This window comes from Carassius gibelio, chromosome A7 (genome assembly GCF_023724105.1).
Source record: "Carassius gibelio isolate Cgi1373 ecotype wild population from Czech Republic chromosome A7, carGib1.2-hapl.c, whole genome shotgun sequence".
Taxonomy (NCBI): Eukaryota; Metazoa; Chordata; class Actinopteri; order Cypriniformes; family Cyprinidae; genus Carassius; species Carassius gibelio.
Window position 1 is genome coordinate 35,661,465 of NC_068377.1, and position 25,447 is coordinate 35,686,911.

A 25,447-nucleotide genomic window follows, 5' to 3' on the forward strand; every position below is an offset into this window, starting at 1 on the left:
TTTATCATAAGTTAAGACTTATTGTGAATTCTTATATGACAGGATACCATCTCCTTGGCGTATACTTGCGATGCCTGGATGCTGTAATTGTGCCTCATCATTCTTAAAAGCAACAGATGTGATGCACTATTACTAATGTAGAGCATGTGCAAACCTGGAGAACATTATGGCTGAGAATCAATTTAAGTAGGCTACTGGATAATTATAATATATTGAGCTGAAAACGGTCATTTTGGATTTAAGTTGTTTAGTTATCAACACACACACATAAAGCAGTGCTATTGTAGAGTAGGACATTAACAGTTCATATACAGTGATTATAAGACCAAAACTATATGAGGTCAGTGCAACTCATGCAATAGCAAACACAAAAGGGCTTTTGCGTTTCTGACAATAAACCTAGTGCAAGTATGCAATAAGAAAAATAAAACAAAAATGCATTGCAAAATGTTTTCTGATACATTTCCGGAGCTAGGTTGTTGCTAATGATTTCAGATTTATATATCAGAGCCGAACAAATTTTTGGTATAAGAAGAATGTACATTGCATTAATTCTGTAGATTTTCTTTCAGCAGTATTATACATTGAAAGCTCATACATCAGGAGTCTGTACCCTGAGAACGGAGCTCTTGCAAGTGGATAAAGTTCATTAGCGTAGGTCAGCAGAGGCTTAATCCTATTTCAGGTGTTTTGATTTCTCATTCCTCTTTGCCAAAGCACCACAGAAGAGTTACTGCTGCTTCCTGTGGATAGTGGGGTCTCTGGCACAGCCAAGTGCCCTGTAATGAGTGACAGAATTATCTAGGCTGGATATAGTGGTGATATATGATGATATCTGAGCACAAATAAGTCTGCAGATTGTAAGTTGAAAGCAGTTGTACTAGCGACATTAATGCACTTATAATGACATATAATCACCCAGAATTGTGTAAAAGATAGCAATACACTTAAAACCATCTTAAACACACTTGAAACTCCATAGCAATGCCATAACACGCACAATGCACTAGCAACAGCATAGCAATGCACTAAAAACACTCAGAGCCCCAGAACACTTGCGTTATTCAGCCTGAGGGTGGCGCTCTTATGTTAATCGAGAGGCTTTAAGTACACACAACACATGCAAAGAATGCTATCTTTGAAATAGTATTTATTGCCTCTGATTATTACAAGTTGTGGAGAAATCCAAGTGAGAAAAAGAAAGTCATGTCTATTCTCAGAACAAACATGAAACACAACAGAACCATAAACAGTGATGAGGATGAGCTACATGCTAATGTTAATAGTCAGGTTAGCGGTTTGTTCCAATAGCAAAACCTAAGTATGAAACAGAAACAGTATTGGTGAGGCTTAGACTTCAGCAAGCATCACTATGTTTAGGAGGGGAGGCTTTGTTCTTGTGGTCATCATCTACAGCACAATAAATTATGACCTGTCTGAAAACAGCAGTCCGGATCCAAATAGTCATCCCTGGAAACACCATAATGAAATCAAGCATTAAAAGTATTGTGACAACAAAAATACTGCCCATTTAAAAGGTATAATATTGATATGTATTTGTGGTCAACTGCTCCCCCTAGTAGTTAACAAAAGCAGTACACTAAACAAATTACTTGTTCAATATGAGTTCAAAGAGCTGTGTGTTGCTCCATTATGACATTAAGATGATTAAATGCCATTTAGACACACTAATTGTTCAACCAAAATTTTTTAATACATTTCGGTTGTTGTTTACTCACTGTCATGTTGCCCAAAACTTGTGAATGAGATTTAACCGTTAGAACAGAAGTGAAAAGATTTAATCAACTGCCTTTTCAGCTTGAACACCATTATCAACACTCACTTCTATTGAATAGAAAAGAGCAACTTGGATATAATCTTCCGCAAAAACAAATACCAAATATTTAAAATAAAGAATATAAAAAATGAAGTATTGTAACATATGCAAATAATATAATCTATTGTAATGTAAATAATCTGTTTTGAGTAATAAAACATATTTAACTGAGGGGCAGTAGAAAATATATGTAAAACATATAGAGGAGGAAAGTTTAGATGAACATTAACTAAAGATCTGATAAGCATTATTAAACTGGCATACTGAAGTATTGGCTCAAAAACTTTATTACAATAAAAATAGAATTAAACATAAAAAAAATCCTTCAACATTTCCTTTACACTTTCTGTGCATGAAACATTAAATGCATAACAAATTCTCAAAACCATGTCTGCTGATCTGTGGGTCTTTGCATTGCCCCAGACAAACAAAAATGACTTGTCATAGAATTTTTTTTTGCAAAGGCCTGACTTTCATTTTCTTCAGTTTATGTAGTCATTCTCTTATACAAATTTCAACTAATTAAATAGCCTAAAATCACTAGCCAAATCAGTCACTCACAGGTATCCTACCAGTTATTTATATAACCAGATTAAGTTCATAAAATGTCAATAAGACATATTAAACAATCTTTAACACAATTTAATGAAGACATCATTCTTCAGTTATACTTAGGTAGTTTTAAATGTCCTATAAACTGTAGAACGATCTAATGACATATAGAAAGACGGAAACAAAAGAACGACCAAACAATAGAATGACCAATAGAATGTCCGAACGATAGAACAAACAATAGAATGACCTAATGACAGATAGAACGACCGATAGAATTTCTGAACGATAGAACGACCGAATGACAGATACGACGACCAATAGAATTTCTGAACGATAGAACGACCGAATGACAGATAGAACGACCGATAGAATTTCTGAACGATAGAACGAACAATAGAATGACTGAATGACAAATATGACAGATGTACGGAAAAAAGTTTAACATAAAAAAACACTTTTGGTTTTGTGGCACACAATTTTGAAGTTAACTAAGCCCCTTTCACACTGCACGATGGTCCCAGAAAATTGTTGGATGATGTGTTTTGAAGATAGATCAATGTTCGCGACAAAAAAAATTATGAGCAAACTGTAATGAAGCAGAGATCAGTTGGTTCCTCACTTTCCGTGCTGAAGCTGAGATCGTTCGCGAACTTAAGTGAATGTTAACAATAGGGATTGGCGAAAAGATCCTAAAATATCGATATATCGATAACGATGCGAGTATCGAAAGAATTGATACTCAAATAAAAAAAAAAAATAGATACTAAGGTGTTTTTATTCACCAGTGATTTTGTTTATAAATGCCTATAATAAGAAAGCATTTATGTTTTTGGAAAAGGCAGCCCAAGATAGGCTATATGTTTGAGTTATTTCACAATAACCCTATTGAAATTGTACCCTTAAATTTGAATGTTAAAAGCTCATATTGCTCATGTCCTGTTCTGTATTGTTAATATACCGTATTTTTCGGACTATAAGTCGCACCTGAGTATAAGTCACATCAGTCCAAAAATAGGTCTTGATGAGGAAAAAAACATATAAGTCGCACTGGACTATAAGTCACATTTTTTTTAGAACCAAGAACTAAGAGAAAACATTACAGTCTACAGCCGCGAGAGGGTGCTCTATATTTTTAGTGTAGACTACAGGAGCACTGGGCAGCATAGAGCGCCCTCTTGTGTTGCTAATTTCCCCTCGGTTCATGTCAAATTAATTTTGATAAATACGTCACAACTGACTATCAGTCGCAGGACCAGCCAAACTATGAAAAAAAGTGTGACTTATAGTCCGGAAAATACGGTAAATCATACACTCTCCGAATAAAAAGGTTGCATTTTAAGCATGCAACAGCCTATTAATGCCAGTCCCTTATGACAATGAACCATGGTAAAGTGAACATAATTTAACTATAGTATTTTTAAATTTCCTTGGTTACCACTACAGTAAACATATTTTAAGTTGCAATTAAGGCGTATTGAATGTTAAAATGCATTTCAAATATAAAGTAAAGGAGGTATTATTACCTATTGTAGTCATAATAATTAGTACATTTCATAATCTAAATGTTCAGTTTAGAAGTATCATATCGTATCTGTATCGATATTGACGATACTGGCAATTAAAAGTAATAGTATCATATCGAAAACAAAATATGTGGTATCGCCCATCCCTGGTTAACATGCTTAGCGTTTTTGACTCGTACATTACACGGCACATCCTGATGTCACGTGTCATTACGGTACCTTTATGGGTTGTGTGTGAATGCACGCAGATTTCAGGAAATCACTGGCAGTGTGAATGAACCAAAATCTAACGATCCGGGAACAATTGCCGGGACACATTACCCGTGTATTATCTGTAAACTCAGTGTGAAAGGGCGTCTACTGACTTACTGCAAGTCCTTCATTTTCATTGACAGCTGGTGATTTGAGCTGAGCAGACTGCTATGAAGCAACTGCTATTGATAGTGCAGATACAGAGGAAGCATAGAAATGCCTACTAGCTTGAAACCAGCAGTAGAGAGACTCAAAAGTTTATGAAAATGGCCCTTACAAAAAAAAAAAAAAAAAAACCTTCAGCAGTGTGAACTTCTTCAACAAACAATGTTGGACTTCTCCAATGTAGACACAAAGTTAAAATGAAAGAAAGCAACATCTGCTGTTAAGTGATACGAAAGTAGATGTTCTTCTTCAAAATCACTTGCAGGAACATAACCTTGAGATCTCATCTGATTAGTGTGTTGGACAGCAGAGGCTGATGTAAAACTCAACAGCACGGCGGATGAAGCCTCGATGGACGATGCCAGACAATGAGAGCAGACAGTGTGACGTGATCTCTTCAAAAACAATGAGGAGTCGATTAAAACTTACGAGTAGTTTCTTTTTCTTTGCGCAGTGTTCTTTTATAATTACCCATGTGATCTTGAGCCATAATGAAAAAAAAATTTTAGTTGAAAGGGGGAAAAAGGTTTTGAAGCAGCCAAAAGATACACAGCAAGTTGTCTCATGAGAAACAAAGTGGGGGTGGGGGGGCTTTGTTTTTTCAGTGTTGTTAAAAGATGCAAGTTGTTTTGACAAGTTTCTGACATATTCTCTGCGGGACGATCAATCAAATGTATGTTTCTGGCTCCTCGCATCCCTTGAGGGCAATTCAAAGTCCTTCACAGTTTAAGAGAAGAGGTGTCAGTGGTGATTAGCCCCGCCTCCTGCTCCACAGCCATTGGTCACTTTCACATGTCTGTCATTGTCCTCAGTCACACTGGTTTCCCCATCTTCTTCCTCGTCTTCTTCATTGTCGCTCCTCTCGTCTTTAGTTAACTATTAAAATAGCATTTTGGGGAAGAGAAAGAGAGGAGTTAAAAATAAAATTAGCAAGAGCTGAAACAGGCTCTTTTATTTCCAAAACAAGTGTTTACAAATGTAAAACATGCAAATTATTTTTATCATACACACATCTATGGAAGCCTGTTTTCTGAGAAAAAAGAAAAGTTAATTGTAAACTGGTTTCGCGGGGCTTTGGGGGGGGGGGGGGTCTGAATTGCAAGATATAAAGTCAGAACTTTTTTTTTTTTTACCATAGAATAAAAAAAAAAAAAAGATTAAAAAAAGCTAATTGCAAGTTTTTTCTCACAATTGTGGCTTTATGTCACAATTCTGACTTTTCTTCTCAGAATTTATTTCTTGCAAAAAAAATGAGATTACCTTTTTTACTTTTTGTTCCATGGCAGAAATATGCTTCCATGTATCTGAGGCTATTTAATTAGTGGATATTTTCAGTTAATTAAATAGCCTAAAACACTTGTCAAATTAGTCGCTCACAGATGTGAATATTCAACCAGTAATTTTAAGTTCATAAACTGACAAAGAAATATTTAAGTACCGAGCCATTTATAGAAACCAGATGCACAAAAACATCTGACTAATTAGGTCCCTTTGAGCAACAGGCTGCAGGTACATGAGGCAGAGAAGAGACTGAATCCGGCATCCCTCATCTGCTCTGCATTTGTGAGAGATCATGTACGCTGCCAGTGCAATCACTCTCAAATTATGACTCACCTTTTCAATAGCTGGAGTGAAAACAATAGAGCACTAACTACAGGCTGGCAGGGCTTGTTTTAATCAGAACGCCAGTGTGACTGGAAATAACAGAACAATGGCAGAGACCCGAATCACTCAGTCACCGTTACAAGCTTGAGTCATCGTTTCTGTTTAAAGTATAATTCACGCAGCATTGCTTTGTCTATAACTGCCATTATATGCATCATGTAGAGTTTTGTTTTAGTGTGTTTCACATGAATCAAAGCAGTGTTTCCTACAGGATTTTGCTGTTACAACAGGGAGGTCTGACCTAAACGATAATAACAGTATTTTTCAAAAAATAATATTCCCACAAAAAAAAAAAAAAAACACACTTTTATTCAACAAGGATGCATTAAACTGATGAAAAGTGACAGTAAACATTCACAATGTTACACAAGAAAGTGGTTTCTGCAAAAAATAATATTAAGCAAAACTTTTTCAACATTGGTACTTATGTTTAAATTTAAATAAATAATGTTTCTTGAGCTGCAAAAAATGATTTCTGAAGGATCATGTGACACTGAAGACTGGAGGAACGTTTGCTGAAAATACAGCTTTGATCACAGGAATAAATTACATTTTATAATATATTACAATAGAAGACTGTTATGTCAAATTTTAATAATATTTTATATTTTTTTACTGTATTTCTGATCAAATAAATACCTTGTTGAGCAGAAGAGACTTCTTCCAAAAACACTGACACCAAACATTTTAGCTGGATATATTGATACTATATATATATTACGGTGTCTATTTTGAAATATCATTCAACTGAGCTTAAAATAAAAAAATAAAAATCATCACATTAAATATATTTGATATTACATATTTTTCCAATGAAGCCATGACACCAAAATGCAGAAATGTCTTCCTCAGAGAAGAAAATGTGACTCATAAATTAATTCATGGTTTCAAAAGGCCAATGTGGTCATCTAGCATGAGACGATACGAGTTTCCAAAAAGACGTCAGTTATTGTCACAACCCATATTAAAATTTTACTTTTAACTTACAAAGCACTTAACAATTTGGCTCCTTCATATCTCCATGATCTTCTTCATATACACACTCCTTCCCGCACTCTAAGATCTGCTTCTGCACTTACACTTGTTCAGCCACGCACTCGGACAACTTCTCTGGGGTCACGAGCTTTTGGCTTTGCTGCTCCCCATTTATGGAACTCTCTTCCTGTAGAAGTTCGCAACAGTTCTAGTCTCTCAGTTTTTAAATCTCGTCTTAAAACATATCTGTTTAGGCAGGCTTTTATGTGATTTAATGTTTGTTGTTGTACTGGTTTGATTGAGTAATGTCTTTTTTTTTAATGAATTGTGTAAGGTGTCCTTGAGTGCCATGAAAGGCGCCTTTAAATAAAATGTATTATTATTATTATTATTATATCTTAAGTAATATTACGCCACGTACACACTGCAAAGGTTTAGAAGAGACACCAACATTTAAATACAGTAAATTCCCTATATTATCATTCAGGAGTCCTTCCCAAAATTGCTCTAAGCAAGAAACACAACAATCGAAAAGATTTTTCAGCTGGGAATTTGGCTGTAGACATCACCGAACTGAAAAACCGGTGAAAAACATATTTAACTGCAGTGTATATTGCCATTACACTGACCTACTTGTTTTTTCTTACTAAGTTTGGGCTGTTGAGTCCAAAAATACTGCCTGCTTTGCTCTAGCATGTTACAGCTTCTCAGAAAATATGATGCATTTCAGAATATTTTTGCTTTAGACAGCCATTTGTACGGTGAAGTAGTATTACGGTAACATCAGGAAATATCAGGCCTTTTATGCAAATCAGCAGAGGTTTTGTTAAAAATGCAGGACTGTGTTATCATTCACTCAGCATTTAAAGACACACATACCATATGTTTACAAATGTGTTCATGTTTACCAACCCACTCTGGTATAACCAGCATTATGAGATGGTTAACTAAACCAGTAAAAGCCAGTGCTGAAGCAATAATACTCACAGTAAGACATTTAAGGGTGACAGTAATTGAAAACTGTGCCATAACTGAAACCCTGCCAGCTCACAAGACTGCATAAACAAATAGACAATGTTTCTTTTAAACAGCTTTAGTCTGGAACTCATAAAATAAAATAGTTTAGAGCATCCCGAACTTTCCAACTCCACATATGCCAGAGTTTTATGACTTGTTAGTCATCCGATGTCAGTTGAGATGATTGATAACTAGCCCGAGGGTGGCTATCAGCGTAAGTATCAGCGTTAATGGTATTTGTTAATAATATATGACCTATGGACTGCGTAGGTGTTGCATTTATTTTGAGTCTTTCGAATCTGCTGTGCCTGCAACCATCTTAGAAATGGTTTTAAAATGCATTTAGGATTTTTCACACAATGCTTAACCCTGGGATAATGTCTTTTTTACAGTGGGGAAAACTTATTTCAAAAGGGGTTAGCAATGCATTTAACCCTGGGTTATGAAACTCTGCTCCAACGGACTGCAGTGCCAAAGGTATAAATGTATAATGAATTTACAGTTACAGTGAGTCATTTAGAGTAAAAAGACAACCAATCATAAACTGATTCACTGCTTGTCTCATTAAATATTCATGAGCTTTGCACAGTCACAGAAACGTTCAGTTTAGAGTCCGTTTCTGAAGGAAAGTGTTAAACAGTTAATCTTTTTTTTGCCTTCAAGTTTCAGACTTGAGAAGAGCAGACTGATCACAACATTTACACAAATGCACAAGCTAATTTAAACACAAGTTGCATAAAGTAGCCCATTTGTCCAATCAATGTTAATAAGCATAAATTAGCAAAAAGAAAGTTAACTGAGGGTTTACAAATGTACAGTGAAAAATCACAAAATACGACTACCTCAAATTATTTGCTAACCCATTTCTAATGTGCGACAATCCAAACAAGATGATTTAGAAAAAATAAATGCATTCCCAAATATAAATATGGAACAACTTACACTTCCGAAAAGGAACATCTTCACCATACGCAGAATCAGAAATGCCCAGAATGTGTGCAGCATTAACAAGATGACGAGCATGAAGTTAAAAAAGTAATATCCAAAGAATGGTGGGTAATAGTCTGGTGGATAAACCCACGTGCAGTGAATGATCCTGGAATAAAGACATACAAGACAACAGAGACAGTTTTTAATAGCAGTCGGAAGAAACAAATATTGCACGCATGTTATGTTAAATAATGTCTATATCAGAGCTTGGAAATAATAGTCACACATGCAATTCTCACCAGAATGGAAAGATTATGAGTCGCGTGATTATGAAGACAGCAGCAAATACCACGAAGATGCCATTGCACGTTTTTTCCCATTTGGCGTAGTTGAAGATCTTGGCAGACTGCAGAGAAATAACACAAAAATACCAAACAGGTGCGGTTTGTACAGTGTCAACCGAGGACATTACAGTTAAGTCTTTCATTAAATAAAATAACTAGAGATGCACCAATTGCAATTTATTTGGCCAATTATGATTTCCGATTTTTTTGTAAGTGTGATCTGCCGATAACGATTTTTACCGATACCGATGTTTTTTCCCTAAAAGATATAATTGACAGCATATACAAACAAAAAACTACTTTTTCTCAATGCTAAATTTCATTAAATGAAGTAAAAAGTCAGTAATAATATAAGAAATAAAAAACTGCAAACAAAAGCACAAATAAAGGTAATAGAATAAAGACGGTTATGAAACTTTGAAAGCTATGACATTTTTTCAGGTTAAGTAAGTTTTTATTCAGGTAAGAAATACTACAGAAATTCATCAAATGTACATTTTTAACAAAGGTAATTTCTGTAGTCTTCATTGTAAAAATTAAATACAAATTAATGCTTACCATTAAAGTTATAAAACGTATTCAGTCAAGTGCTGAAAGGGATTTTTTTTGTCTTTTGTTCTCTGATTAACATGCCAGACAGCAGCAGGAATATTGGACTGCTGTCCCTTTAAGAGTTCATCCATGGATTCAGTATACTGTTACACATCATGCGTTCTTTCTCAACTATTTAACATTCCAAAACTAACTGGGTTTAACTAGATACTCACCAAGACTGGCATTTTAACATAATTGTATATGTATTCGATTGTTTTAGCGCATTTAGCCACTCATTTTGATATTGTGGCTCACAAGCTGGTTGAGACTTGTGCGCTCCACTAATATAGATCAGTGGTGGTGTGCGCGTTTTCGGTTTAAGCGCGAAACCAGTGGGAATGACTAAAATAATGCGCAATACAAACACTATTGAACGCACTAATTTGCGAACGAGACATGTGAGAGAGAAGTGGTCGTCGGAGAGAAGAAAGCGAGAATGTGCGGCTTACGTGACGTTATTGCCTGTGCCGCTGGTAACAAAATGGACCGTTTCGAAAAATCGGAAAGAAGCGAGACTGATTGGCGGTCACCGATTCGGGCCGATAATGAGGAAAATCGGCCGATTCCGATCCCTGGCCGATCGATCGGTGCATCTCTGAAAATAATATGTACTTTAACTAAAATATTAAATTGTGTGGGTGTGTGTATTTATACATATATGAGTTTGTGTCCGCTCATTTCATTTAGTTGAACTTGATGTATTAAAATATCTAAAACTAAACCTGAAATAAAAATGAATATAAACTGTTTAGACATTTAAAACAAACAAAAATGAAAAAAAAACCACTAAAATTTTATAAAAATAAAAATATAAACTAATTTAATTCAACTATAGTTTCGTACTAGTTCTAAAATAACACTGGGGTCAAACATATGAAACCAATAAGAACATTAGTTTTTCACATTAAATGGGTTGACAAATGTTTTCCCTGCAGAAACTGGATTTTATTTTTTTGAGTGATGTATTGGAGGATTTGTCCCTTTTTTAAATAACAAGTCGCCTCATCCTCTTCACTTTTAATTCTAGAGAGTATCTGGTTAGACTTAAGTTGTGTTTTGCCTGAGTGCAAAGCGAGACATTACAGTTTTTGGTTGTGTAAGCCTTGAATGCAATAAATGATTCATAAAAGCATCCAGCCTGCAATGTTTCCTGATCCCAGTCCACCAAACAAATGTTCTGTCACTTTCCAATACCGGGATAAATGCATACAAATACAATAAAGAATTAACCTCCAAAAGAATATCGGAGGAATCGTGAATGAGCATGACCAGGGTCCCGACCCGGATGTAGTTCCCACACCAAGAGAAAGCCAAGAGCGTCAGTGTGGCCCAGTGATGGATGATCTGCTCTTTAAAGTCCTGAAATAAAAATATATGAGAAACATTCACGGAAAGTTTTCACATTCATTCTCAGTGCGGTTAGATAAGATAAAAACAACAACAAATCAATCTGGCTTTAAATGATAGATTACAGCAGCTTTCATTGTGTAAATAATGATCGGATGTTTATATCACGCCATGTGATGAATGGTTAGATGCAGACGAAAACGTTTTAAATGTATTTTGAATGATTTCAAGTAGTTCAAATGCATCCACTAGACAGTGTGGGGTCACATGATACTGACCTTTCGTTTGACGTCGAAGGTTATTCTGAGCACTAGTGACAAATAGAAGCTCATCTCCACAATATAATACCAGTATTGAGAATCCAGCATGGACTGCAGGAGCAAAAACACAACAATAAGCTCTCAGAAACATGCACAATAACAAGAGATGACCCTGTTTCCTTTTTTTATGATGGGAAAGTTATAACTCAAAGTGGATTTTACGTAATTCACTGTGCTCTGAAGCAGCAGGAGTTTGAAGAGGAATCTTTTTTATTATTTGAAGTGATTATTCTAGGTTACTCAATGTTTTGAGTACCAATGTGAATGACATAACTGTTCTTTTGATTACAACCTGGAACTCACATAACAAGTGTGAACGGATGCAAAAGAAAGCCGTCAGCTGGGCCAAAAAAAGACATCTTTCTTCTAAATATTTCCATGCTTGGTTTGAAACTAGCGTGAGTCTTATTATCGGCCGTATTTATTAGCCGTGCTGTAAATTTGAGCACTGCGTGAACCCTTTATCGAGGCCAGGTCAAAGTGAACAATATCAATATCTTATTAGTGCAGGTGATATGAACAATAAAATATCCCTTACAACAAGTACGAGCAAATTAAAGATCTGAATACTGGAACACACCTGTCTGGGATAGCCGTTCCACATCTCCCGCAAATTATAAAACCAGGGTTTCTGTAACAAATAGATGAATCAATATTAAACTTTATGGAACGTTAGCTTTTTATTTATGACAGTTTCTAAAGCTGGAAGGTGGCTGTGTTTCAAAACCTAGTACGCTGTCTACTTAGGGGCCATTTACACGACTGGAACAAAAAACTGGAAACTTATGCATTTGGCCTGTTCGTTTACACAACAACAGCATTTTGGGACTGAAAATGGTTTCAAAGTGCAAGTTTTTGAAAATGCCACTGTTATCGTTTCCGTGTAAACACACAATACAGGAATTTTTGAAAACGGTGACGTCATGCGTGTGTGTAGTACGTGTTAGATTTGTAGACATGCGCAGCGCGCATCGATTTTAAAGGCAAGCGTGAACAAACATACACTATAATGGCAGAATATATGATACTGTTGTTGACGCTCGAGAGTTTGCTAACGCTTATTCAGCAAAGTGTGGATTTACTTCACCAATATTACAACCAACACTGGAGACACATCATGTACATCATATAATCGTCACTTCCCTACACTTCCCAGACAGCGCCAACTACTGGCCTGGCAAATGTAATACAGCGTTTTTGGCCGCTTTCGCGAATACGTGTAAACGCGAATCATTTTGAAAACATTGTCTATATGTGAAATTTTTAAAAACACAAGGGAAAATAAATTCTGTTTTTGACTACATCGCTGTCGTGTAAAAGTAGAAAGCCTTGTATGTTGTATATGATGCGTCTCTGCTTATTGGTTGTAAAAACTTGCACTTTGAAACCCGTTTTAAAAAATATGCATGTAAGCAAACAGGCAAAACGCATAAAAAGTTTCCATTTTTTTTGGCTGAAAACGTAGTGTAAACAGCCCCTTAGGCATTGTTTGTAAGGCATCACAGGCACAATACCAACACAAAGACTTCAAAAACACAATCCCTTCTGGAAATACCACAATGCAGTGGTTCTCAACCAAGGGGCCTCAAGATGACTTAAAAGATTTAAAATAAGATACAACAAACTTTAAAATAAGCTAATACAATTAAATAATAAGGTATTTATGAATGAATTTTATATTTTAAAAAAATACATTTAAATACCATGGGCATTTCTATGATGAACATACCCTTTTCTAGTAATGCCAAACTCTAAAATATTTTGTCACATAGAAATTAAGTACCCCACCCCCACATCCAAATCGTGTCATGTCAAAGTCATGTAAATGAAGAAATGAAAGAGTATGATCCCTAAGTTGTTGAAACTTCTCGGGCAGGTTGAACCAGCTAGATGTAAAAAAGTTGGGTGTTAATCCCGACGCTTGGGCTTTGCAGCTTTACGATAAATATTTATACCAGTTGCACCAACTAAAACACGACCAGCCGCAACTACGCTGGTGTAGACATTGTCTTGCAGTGACAGCTGAAACGGCGTTCACGCTTCAATCGGGTATCGGGTTTATGTTCAATCAATGTCTGTACCTCTGTGGTTGAAAAACAGATCGAGTGATCAAATGAGACATCGTGCATTTCAGTAAGTTGTTCTGTTTCTTTAAACACTTTTCTGATGTTCATTCATGTTTATTTTTGCTATGACTAGTAGCAAAGAGGAAAAGATGCAACAGCGAACGTCACATTAAAGAGTGTCAACACCATATTTATAGTGCGTATTTTGTGATAAGACTGACAGAATTTGAAAGATAAAACTTTATTCTGATTGAAAGTAACAGAGCACAAAACTCATCGCGGTTATTGGATGTCATAAATAATGCACATCATGAAATAATGAATGGACAAGGTAAATTAACGAATATACAATTTTCTAGTTATGCCAAGCTGTAAAATATTTTGTCAAGTAGAAATCCTTATCCTTAAAGTTGGTGTACGTTAAAAAAGTGTGATCCCTGAAGAACATTCAGCTCTTAAAACATTATGACATTTAATTGTTCAAATTGTACATACATACGTTTTTAGTTTTACAGCAACCATCATGAGTGTCCTTAAAATAATTTTGAAAACAGGTGGTCTAGGTGGCCTTCGAACAATGTTATGGATAACAAGGATCCTAGAAATCAAAAGAGTTGAGAACCACTGCCATAATAATGCATTGCAGTATTTAAATGTAAATATAAAGTGTTCAATAATAAAAATGTAAATCAATACAAACAGTTCAGTTGAATTAAAAATGAGTTAACATAATATTTGTGTCAATACGTTAGCATCATGATAACACCATATTATATTAAAATCAATTATTAGTTACATCCTCCTGAACGCCGTGCATGCACACTATTTTCATGAATGTAGTGTGTATTTCCCACAGTGCTCATCTGTCATCTGCTCATCTGGCTACAAAAAAATAATTAGATTTCTCAACTCCTAAGGGCACCACAGAGCTGATCACAGACCAGTTTCAATGGCCAAACTCATGTCAATCATCAGTACAGGAAAGTGTATCTTACTTCAGTCGTGCAGAAGGATATGCAGGTGTATGTTAAAGAAGAAGAAGATAAACTCACATCATACAGGGCTATGATTCCTCCAACGAACGCTGCCAGATAAAACACCAATCGCCAGCTACACAGAGGAAAGCTCATGTGATCAGGGATTACATTCAAATCAAAACAATTAGTCAACATTAGTCTCGACAGCATAAGCAGACAGCAACAAATTAGCAACCACTTGGGTATCAGGCCCTGTCTAGACTTGTGCCTTATGACCGCTGCAGTGCATTGTGGGTATTGAATGTGGAACAGTGTTTTAAAGGGAACACTTTACAATAAGGTTTCTTTGTTAGATAAAGACACAGCTTCACCTGAAAAGTGAGCATTTATCTGAATGTTAATCTCAATATTTACAACAGCATTCAAAGATCAAAAGTTGTATCAGTTGGCTTCAGTAACTTTAACAATGTTTATGCATTCAGCAGAAGACATTTTATATTTTATAAATATATGCAGAGAATCCGAGACCTGAGAATCGAACCCATTACCTAGTCATGGCTTTCTTTAAACTCAACTGTTTGAGTTACTAGTATGTTAGTTTATTATTATTATAGGATAATATCTGACCACAGAATGGAGTATATTTGACCAATCAGAATTCCAGACAGACATGTAATGAGTCAAATTAGGTTGCGTGTATGTCATACCTGACCTCTCGGAATTTTTTCAGAACCCCAGGACGGTCCTGGTTTCGTCTTCTTCTGAACCAGCGCTCCACTTTTCTACTTGACCAGCTGCATTTTTTGCACAGGCCATCAATATCTGCCTGATAAGAGATAGAAGAGAGCAGAAGGGTTAGTCGAGAAGTATTGCAAACCAGCTCATATCAGAAAAGAGGCATGTTGGTTTCAATAAATTTAATTAACTTAAATTTGACCAAATGCTACCTAAACAATAATTCAATTAATAAACTCCCAAGTTCTGCAATATTTACATACTGGTATTTAGTCATTTATCAGACACTTTTATCAAGGGACTTACAAATGAGGACAACAGAATGTAGTATTAAAATAACTAAAAACAATTCCAAAACTAGAAGCTAAAACTTAAAAATACTACCTATACACATTTTCAAAATAAAGAAATTAGATAAAAATGACAAATACATACAACAACATTTCAAAACTTAGCATTTCTATGAAAAACTAAAAATAACGCTAAAAACAATTACAAATATTAAAAAACAAAAAGGTATAAGAGTATAATAATGATTCTAACATAACACTAAGCCAGACACCAAACATAAATAATATAAAATACAAACAAAAAAGCAGTCTTTTCAAGTGTTTCAAATTTTATAAGGGTGTGCAATTAAATAAATATTCACGTTAACAGAAATTTTAAATATCTACAAAATGTAAAACATATAATATAGATGTTAATTGTTATAACACACATAAAATCAGAGGCTTACATGAAAGCATTAAATCAATTCATGAAGGAGCTAAAAGTCTTCTTTATCTGATGAACCTCAAGTACTTTGATCTGGGTTGATGGTATTTAATCGAATAATTTACTTATAATATTTACAGATCTAAACAGATTTACTATGTATATGCGGTAGGTAAAAAATAGTTACATTTTGTATAAATCATGTGATCATGATGAAATTGGGTTCAAATCAAGTTTCCAAAGAGGCTTTGCAGGAAATCTTGCCTTAATGTCTACAACATTGATTCTCCCCAGTGATGAAGTCAAAGGTGACTTTGAATCTGAATGTGGATCTGAATGAGATGTTTCTGAGTGAGAGGAGACGGCGTTACCTGTCTGGGGTGTTTTGACTTTGTACTGAAATAATGTTCAAGAACAGCGTTGTGCTCCACTTTGTATCTGGGTTTCTCTGTAATGCCAAGCAAAGCTGCAAGCGGTGTCGCTAACAACCTACAACGACAGACGTTAGTACATTATTTAACATATTAACATTAATCAAAATATAAATCATCCCTGATGCAAATCCTTCATATGAATCAAGGAGGCAATGCAAAAGAGTAGGTCAGCTGTTTTCAAAATAGTGTAGCCTTTCCAGTAGCAAACTACTGTTAAGTAGCAGACTAGCACAATAAGATGCTAACATGAGAATAAGATTTAGCTAATATCTAACTGATCAAGCTGGGAGACTGAAAACTAGCTTTGTTTCTTTGTCTGTTTTCCAGAAGGCAACCTATATGTTGTAGCTCTAGGAAATATTTAGTTAAGAAAGAGGTAATTGTGTTTAAAACTCCATGTACTTGATGTGCATTTAGTTTATTAAGACAAAAACCCAAATTTATTTGTTTTCCAACACAGATCTGCTTAGAATAATATAATCAGAGCAAGTTTTTTAATAGTTTATATATACACCTATGGAAAAAAAAACTAAGAGACCTCTTGAAAATTCTCAGTTTCTTTGGATTAACCATTTGTGTTTGAGTAAATTGATAAATAAACAAAAATAAAAAGAGCATTTTTATTTGAAATTTGCTATAAATGTAATGTATGGAAGAATATGTTAATCAATCCAGAGAAACTGAGAATTTTCGAGCAGTCTCCTATTTTTTTTGTATAGCTTTATGTATATTTGTGTGTATATACCTATCAATAAAGTGAGCTACTTTTGGCAGTAGCTTATAGTGTAGAAGAAAAAAAAACTGGTCTAAAAACTATTTTCAGTCATAAATTGCTAAACTGCAAATTGCAAAGTTACACATTGAATTAAAAGTGACATTTTAAAGTAGACAAACCAATAGTATTTTCTTGTCAAATGTACTCTAGTAATATTTTATTTACAGTACAATTTAGAAAAAACTACTTTAATCGAGCTTTGTTCCTTGAAAAGTTAACCAACTCTGATCATATTTGTTGCAAAAAGGATCATTAACAAATTCTCACGCTGGCCTGTGAAATCTGCCCTCGAGTGATTGATCAAATTTCCGTTTCCTGCAACTTAACCACAGAAATTCCTTGAGCGACTCACCTTTCAAACAGGTATCTGACTACAAGGAAGACTATGGCAAAAGGCACGGTGGCGTAGAGGTGGGATGCTCTGGCGTAGACGAACCCTTCTCCGTCTTTAAGATCGGCCCACGTGAGGTTTCCCGGCAGCCACAGCCGGTCCCACCAAAACCACTCACTAATCGTCCCAATCATGATGGCGATCTGCTCCACACATGCACAGACAGACAAGAATTTACATGTCATGCTTTAAATATGCATAAGTGTTTAACGCCAACACCCCTTTCAAAACACTGTGACTAAAACAAGAATAAGCATTTTAGATTATATCACTAAAATTCTTCAAAGAAGAAAGCTGTTGCCAGTGAGAGATGATGAGTGCTTTTTAACAACAAACCAAAATTGACATCATTTACTCTCTTAAAGGAATAGTGCAAATTTGCTAAACATTAACTCATCCTAAAGACATGCAAAATGTAGATGAGTTACTTTTGTCAACAGGACAGATTTGGAGAAATGTAGCATTGCATCACTTGCTGACCAATGGATGCTTTGCAGTGAATGGGTGCCGTCAGAATGAGAGTCCTAACATCTGAGAAAACCTCACAATAAACATCAAAACACCACTCAAGCTGTGTGTTTGTGAGAAACAAATTCATCATTAAGATGATTATAACTTCGAAACATTGCTTTTTAGGTAAAATATGAGTCCTCTTTGCATAATCTTGCTTTCTCTAGTGAAAGGTCATCTTGTCTGAATCAGGAGAGAAATATGCACAGATCAAGTACTGATTACAGGCCAAAACAAATATGTTGGTGGATTATGAACAAAAGGATATTGTTTTTTTTATTTTTTTTGTCACTGGAGGAAGCATTATTATGGATTATGGACTCATATTTCAGCCAGAAGTGACAGTTTAAATGTAAAACTCCTTAATGATGGATTTGTTTCTAACAAACATGCAGCTTTTTTCTTCTCAAGTCATAAACTGATGGACTGGAGTGATGTGGATTCCTTGTGGATCATTGTGATGTTTGTATCAGCTGTTTGGACGCTCATTCTGACGGCACCCATTCACTGCAAAGCAACCATTGGTGAGCAAGTGATGCAATGATGCATTTCTCCAAATCTGTTCTGAAGAAGAAACAAACTGCTTTACTGTAGCAAATGTCAGCATACACAATTAGTTTCTCACAAATATATCATTGTAGTATACATTAATGTTTTTTTTTCTATCATTATCTAAAGAAAGATCAGAAAAGAAACTGGAGGTTTGTAGTGGACATACAAAACAACTTCGCTAACAAATTAAAGAGTGCATTAGTAGTATAATAATGAAATAATAGTGCAAAAGTATAAACATTTATACACTAAATACATATCTTGCAAGTACTTTAAAATCAAGAACTAGATGAGTCAGAGTTACTTAGCCTTTAAAGACACTTTAATTCAGTGCTGTCATTTTATAAACCAAAACAGACCCTTATTATTGTCATTAATGTTTTATAGTACACTCCTGCATCCATTTAAACCCATACATCCAAAGTGCAGTGAACGCAGAAGCTTGATTTAAATAATAAAATGATGTGTCTGTGTTAAAATGTTTAAGATTCTGTAGCTCTTGTCCTATATTTGGAGCCTTAACAAATGAGTGTTGATGACAAAACAGCTCTGCTGCTACTAAAAACAGTGTTTGATAGGGGCGATGCCGACCTGAGGCTAAACACAAGCACATGCACCTGCACACACCTGATCTGGGAATACAAGTAGAGCTGGTGTGAACCTACATGTTATTGTGCTGATTTAGAGTTCAGATCAGTGTGTAACGGCACTTCACACCCTAATTAAACACCATCCAAATATTAGCCGTGATAAACTGTACGAGGAAGGGAAATATGACTGAGGTTATCACAAGTGAAAGTATTTCACAGAGACTGAACAATAACGTGATCCTGGGCTATCTTAGTTCAGGTTTCATTCTGCCCACACACAGTAATTAATCCTGGATATCAGGTCCTGAGATATTAAACTAAGGTTAAAAAAGTAAAGGTTAATAACTCAACAGTAAATATATCAAGCAGGTTATCCAGCTGTGATCTCATTGGCCCCACGCCTCAATTAATTTGGCGATAAATTCAAAGCAACATCATTGGCAGAAATATTTTAGAAGTAAAGTTTAGTTTATCCGTATTGGACTTAATACAAATATAGTGAAATATATCAGGAAAGGCAGCTCTTTCGATATTATCAGACACCAGATTTGGCATTTAAAATGCAAATCAGCACCTCAGTATGATTTCTGAAGGATCATGTGACTCTGAAAACCGAAGTAATGATGCTGAAAATATCAGCTTTGATCAAAGGAATAAAAATTGCATTTTAAAATATATTCAAATACAAAATAGCTGCTTTAAATAGTAATAATATTTCACAATATTACTGTTTTTACTGTATTTTTGGTGCAATAAATGCAGCCTTGGTGAGCGGAAGATACTTTTTCTTTATATTTTAACTTTGATCAGACAATATTAGCAGCACACAATGACAGTCTCTTTCTGTGACTATACTATGACCAATGATAACGGCCAGAATACCATGTCAACTGATCATAACAAAGAGCTCAGAGTCTGTTTGAACAAGACGCTGAGTAAACACAGCCGCCTCCACGTGTACAGATCACTGAATTACCACCCGTCCCCCATTACCCCCACACTATCTTCTTTCTTAACCATTTCTGATAACAAGAACAATAGCTCAAATTTAACTTGAGCGCATAGAAATGTTCAAACTTTAGCACTACAACACTAGTCACCAATTGTAAGAGACACGTTTCTGTAATTACTTCAATGGACCATAATGGTGTTTTGCAATGAAGTTAAACTGTCAAAGATTTACTTTCTCTACTTTGACCAGCCTTCTAGATCATATGGTCGCCAACAAAAGCATCTCGATTAAAGCTGGTCAAGAATTTTCCAATTAAATTAAGAACAGCAAGAAGAAAGTCTTTAATCAGACTAAAGTAAAGAGGTATTAATCTACACATGATACGAAACAAACCCTGAAGCTTCTCAAAATGCTCGAAAACATCCGAAAACCTGGAAATAACGGTAGATTTCAGTCTTAAAAGCTCACATGGGCAGGTTTCCACATGCACTACTTTTCACTTTCCATGCATCTTTCATAAAACTCCACTTACTTTCTCCATTCGTCTTGTTTAAAGCTCAAGACAATTGCTGAAGAATGAGTATCAGGTCACACTGTGAACCTAAAAATGTAATAAGGTTAGAAAAATGTCCAAAAAAAATAGACTGTCCAGTCTTAAAAACTCAAAAAACAAGTTCCCCCAAGCTCTACTTTCCATTAGAGTCACTTTCCAAATATCTTCAGTAAAAGTCCTTCATGTTTTCTCCATTTAAAACTCAAATTGCATTGGCTAAGTCCCAACCGCTGGCATTCCACTTCACCCAAGGTCAAGAAAAGCTGCACGCTTACCTTTGCTTCCTGTCAGCGGTTGAGCGCAGCGTAATGTCAGTGTCTTGCTGCTGACGGTGGGAAAGTGTGTCACATGGAGAGACTGGAGGCCCACGGGGAATGCTCTTTGTTTGAGATACTTTGCGTCACACCCTGCTTTATTGCAATTGACTTGTTTCCTCCTCTGAACAGGCATTCGGTGGGTTCGCTCATGCACGCACAAAAACTGCGCCCTAAGGACTCACCTCATTTGCATTGTGCAACTGATAGAGCAGCAATGTGAGGGCGAGATCAGCGGTTCACTCAGCCTGATAAGACAAAGGACAGGCAGTGACTCAGTACCACAGGGTGTGTTTGGGGCAGAACACGCCGTCTGCACTCGCACAAATGAATTACCTGTAATACAGGAGACACCATTAGTTATTTATAGCAGTTGATCTCAAACGAGTGTTACTTCAGGACACAGATTTTACATTAGACCACAAGTGGTGAAGAAATGCAGCGCAAGAATAGGTGCATAAAAAGTCAATAAAGCATGCATTTTACCATGAAATGCATTGATCCAACAGTCTTATTTTTTTAAAGGCGATTCTGGTTTTTAAAGGTCACTTGAACTGAATTTTTTAGCACATTGTGATTAACACAAATTATGTTTATTCATGCTGCAAGTGAATCCATGTTTCATTGAATTTTCTTTTCCCTTCATTTTTCTGATTTAGACTTTTACAAAGCAATTGATACATTTACACATTCATTAAATGTCTACTTTATTAACTGATCATACGGTTGTTAAATTATTAGTTTTTTGTTCCCTGCTTGTTATTTTCATGTTTTTGAAAGGAAATGCTCACCACGACTGCATTCATTTTCTCAAAAATACAGTAAAAACACTAATATTGTGAAATATTATTACAATTTAAAATATGTTTTTTTATTGTAATATATTTTAAGGTGCAATTTATTTCTGTGATGCAAAGCTGTATTTTCAGCATCATTCCTCCAGTCTACAGCATCACATATGAACCTTTAGAAATCATAGATTATTATCACTGCTGATAATAATCATGACATTAATATGAGCAACAGCTGTGTGATCTACTGTACTGATGATGCCTTTGCTTCTCATGAGCTTTCGGTGACAGGAACAGTTGTTGATTCGGGATATTTGAATATAAACTGGTGGAAATGAACTTGCTCTCATTAGCTGGTGATGTCATTTAAATGCTAACGAGGATGATGTTGAGCCTAAACTCACTACTTCAAACCTGCAGTTGATAGATTATAAACATTCACTACATACACACCGATCACATTTAAAGTCTTTACCTTAAAATTATTTTATTTTTTTAAAGTCAAGCGTCAAATATAAATAAATGATAATAAAGAAATTATTATAAATATATAAAGAGATTATTTAAAATGTTGTGGAATGTTGCAATAAATAAAAAATAGAAATAAAATTTAAACAAAAATTAATTTAAGGAATAAGGATTTTTTAATTTCTTTTTTATTAAATGTATATTTCAGGAGGTTTTTCATTTTAAAGCATATTTCATGTCTTTTTTCCATTCTACATAAAAAAATAAATAAATACATTTAATGCTTTATTCATTTATACTTTTTTTTTTACATTCCATGTAATTTTCATAAATTCATTGTATATTTAATTACATCTATAAAAAAATATATGAGTTTATTCTCTGCATTAATTGAGCAGGTCATTACAGATGGACATTTCTGGTCAGTTTTAATCTGTCCTTGTTCGTTATCTAACTAACGGTTTCTCTCTGGTGCTCGATGCTGTTTAACAGTTGTAGAAGTGAGGTAGGGTTGTAGGTGAAGAGACCTCGGTTATGTAGTCTCTGTACAGCGGTCCTCAAGTCCTTAAGACACACAAACACTTTACCTAACAGACAATCAGATGCATGTTCAGTCTGAACTTGTTCCTGCTCCGTTCCAGATCGAGTCCTACTACAGTCTGCCTCAGTGTTCCCAGGGCTCCTGTCAGAAACCAGAAGCAGAGAAGCTTCAGGTCGAGGACGCAGTACCCCAGGAAACACGGAGATGAGGAAGTCAAGCAGCACGCTTAATTTTTAATAATATACATGTTTCTTGAGCTGTAAATCAGTATGTTAGAATGATTTCTGAAGGATCATGTGACACTGAAAATGATGCTGAAAATACAGCTTTGCATCTTAAAATATATTATTATAGGAAAATAATGTTTCACAAGTTAACTATATTTTTATTTATTTTAGAAACTTAAAATAAATAATAATAAAATCTTACCTACCCCAAACTTTCAAATGGTAGTGTATATGTATATTAATAGCCCTGGTCTATTATTTGGCAATATTTTAGTATATTAAGTTAGTATTGTTAAAATATAAATGTATAATGTCATCAACGTTCAACGTGTCTTTGGATAACAGCCTCAGAAATAACCCAATATCAGCTGGAAGAAATCCAGATTTTGATACAGCTCCATAAAACAGGATGTATAAGACCCATTCCAAACCTTTTCTGATATAAATACAAGCCGATCAAAGTCTTGGCTGATTCCATCATGCAAATACCACAGACACCCAGGAGCATCTGACATCAGCTCTGTTGAATACCCACAGACCTCAAAGTCAACAGGAAGGACATGTATTATGAAAGGATGTGCCGCCCCCTGCTGTTGCACATGATCTAATGAAGGGTTTCATTCTATATGAGCCACGGTGAAGCACTAGAGAGATTCAAACATGTCAGTTGTACACTGAATCTGAGGCTGAAGGCTGAATCTGACACTGCATTGTTTCCTAATATACAGCAGTATGTGAGTGTCTGGATGTCCTACTGATTTTAGCAAGATCTGGGAGTGTGTACCTGATAGACACTTTACTGTTCTGAGTGTCACATGACAACATGTTAAATGGTGTACATCCGGGTTACATTCACACTATGCAGAACAAACTTACTGGTTAAGGGTTGTTAATTAACCACCTGTTCAAAGAGCAGAGCGCATGTGAATTTGGACAAAGCCAAAAATCATTACAGTCGATTGACTGACAAATACTTTGTAAATCAGTGCATCTTTATCACATAAACGGTTACATGGAGCATATATAACGGCACCAGTGTTTTAAGTATTATTTAAGTACTTTTATAGTGTATATATTAATATTTTAAAGTAGTTTTTATTTCTTTGCATACATTTTTGTAATCATCTGTGCTTTTTTCAGTATTATTACTTTTTTATATTTCTTTCTAGCTTTTATTTAGTTTTATTTTACTTAAATATTTTAGTATTTAGTATTTTTTGTATTTGATTTAGTTTGTTGAAGTTATATATTCAACAAACAAGTGTTATATATTCTTATGTTATATATATCCATACAAATATATATATATATATATATATATATATATATATAGAGAGAGAGAGAGAGAGAGAGAGAGAGAGAGATTGAATACCTAGCAACCATTTATCAACAATGCAGCATTTGCTGAGACTACCTTAGGAACAATATAGCATATAAAACTGTTTCAGACATCAAAATAACTTTTTTCCCCTTTCAGGCTAGACTTTGTCAAAGTATGTTTTGATGAGCTTGATATGAATATGATTCTGTGAAGGCCTAGTATGACGGGTACCTTTGCATGTTGACTTCAGCAGAATCAGGCTCAGGGCTCTCAGCATCACGTCATCCTTCTGCGTCCCGCCAAGACTCACATCACAGCTCCCTCCAAAGAAACCGGCTTGAGCCTTCACAGGGACATCCTTCAGCCGGCCTGCGCTGACTTCCAGTAGCTCTCCATCTGCCATGATCCGAGTGTCCTCCAGAAGGATGGAGAACAAGCTAAAGATGGAGGAATCCAATCCAGAAAGAAGCTTCGACAGGAAATCTGTGGAGAAAAACAAGCAGTGAGGGCTAATAGATCACGTCCTCTGAAATGAGAAGGCAAAGTCTGCTTGTTTTAGTCCAGTGTAAACCCATGCTCTTTTTAGGTCTATATTAACACAATATACTGTGTATTAAACCAAGGTATGTATTAATAAATTATTTTTATATTGCATCAAATATAAACTACTTTGTTACTACTTTAATATCTGTCAAAGACAGAAAAAGTACCATAGTTGGAGATTCACCCATACACACAAACACACACAGCTATCGATATAAAGGAGACACTTTGTGTACATTCGCTGACAGCATCTATGAGGATGCATTTCCAATTTTCGCAATATCCTTTCTAGTGTTCCTGCATCAGTCTCTGCAATTCCCCTCTGAAAAGAAAAGAAAAGAAAAGAAAAATCCACTCCACTGCGAGGAACAAACTCCTCCGTGAACCACATGGAGTGCTGTTTGCCGTAACACAACCACAATTGTCGCAAAACTCTATTATTTTGCAGTGGTGTGACGTGTGGTTG

General features: G+C 35.3%; 1 protein-coding gene across 7 annotated transcripts; it reads right to left on the reverse strand.

Annotated features, from left to right (window-relative positions):
* Positions 1-1,133: 1,133 nt before the first annotated feature.
* LOC128017385 (ceramide synthase 2) lies at positions 1,134-25,377 on the reverse strand. Of its 7 annotated transcripts, none has more exons than XM_052602758.1 (14): positions 25,218-25,377; positions 24,670-24,921; positions 22,937-23,031; positions 20,756-21,426; positions 17,581-17,762; positions 16,391-16,508; positions 15,275-15,393; positions 14,643-14,700; positions 12,105-12,155; positions 11,483-11,575; positions 11,088-11,216; positions 9,219-9,325; positions 8,932-9,085; positions 1,134-5,208 (listed from the first exon to the last, which is right to left on the reverse strand). In XM_052602758.1, the coding sequence occupies exons 4-14, from the start codon at positions 20,762-20,764 to the stop codon at positions 5,074-5,076; spliced, it is 1,155 nt and encodes a 384-aa protein (XP_052458718.1). In that variant the 5' UTR covers positions 20,765-21,426; positions 22,937-23,031; positions 24,670-24,921; positions 25,218-25,377; the 3' UTR covers positions 1,134-5,073. The 7 variants fall into 7 exon arrangements, with proteins under 7 accessions (XP_052458718.1, XP_052458716.1, XP_052458719.1 ...); XM_052602756.1 differs by having other exon boundaries at positions 25,149-25,377; XM_052602759.1 differs by having other exon boundaries at positions 20,756-20,824; positions 21,052-21,426; positions 24,670-25,377.
* Positions 25,378-25,447: the final 70 nt, after the last annotated feature.

Excerpts from the sequence above, each read along its gene's own strand:
- LOC128017385 (XM_052602754.1), bottom strand. The coding sequence starts at position 17,804 with ATGACATGTAAATTCTTGTCTGTCTGTGCATGTGTGGAGCAGATCGCC. Across the intron at positions 14,701-15,274 it reads AAAAAATTCCGAGAGGTCAG|CTGGCGATTGGTGTTTTATC; the intron begins GTATGACATACA and ends TCCTCTGTGTAG. Across the intron at positions 9,086-9,218 it reads CTCATAATCTTTCCATTCTG|GATCATTCACTGCACGTGGG; the intron begins GTGAGAATTGCA and ends TCTTTATTCCAG.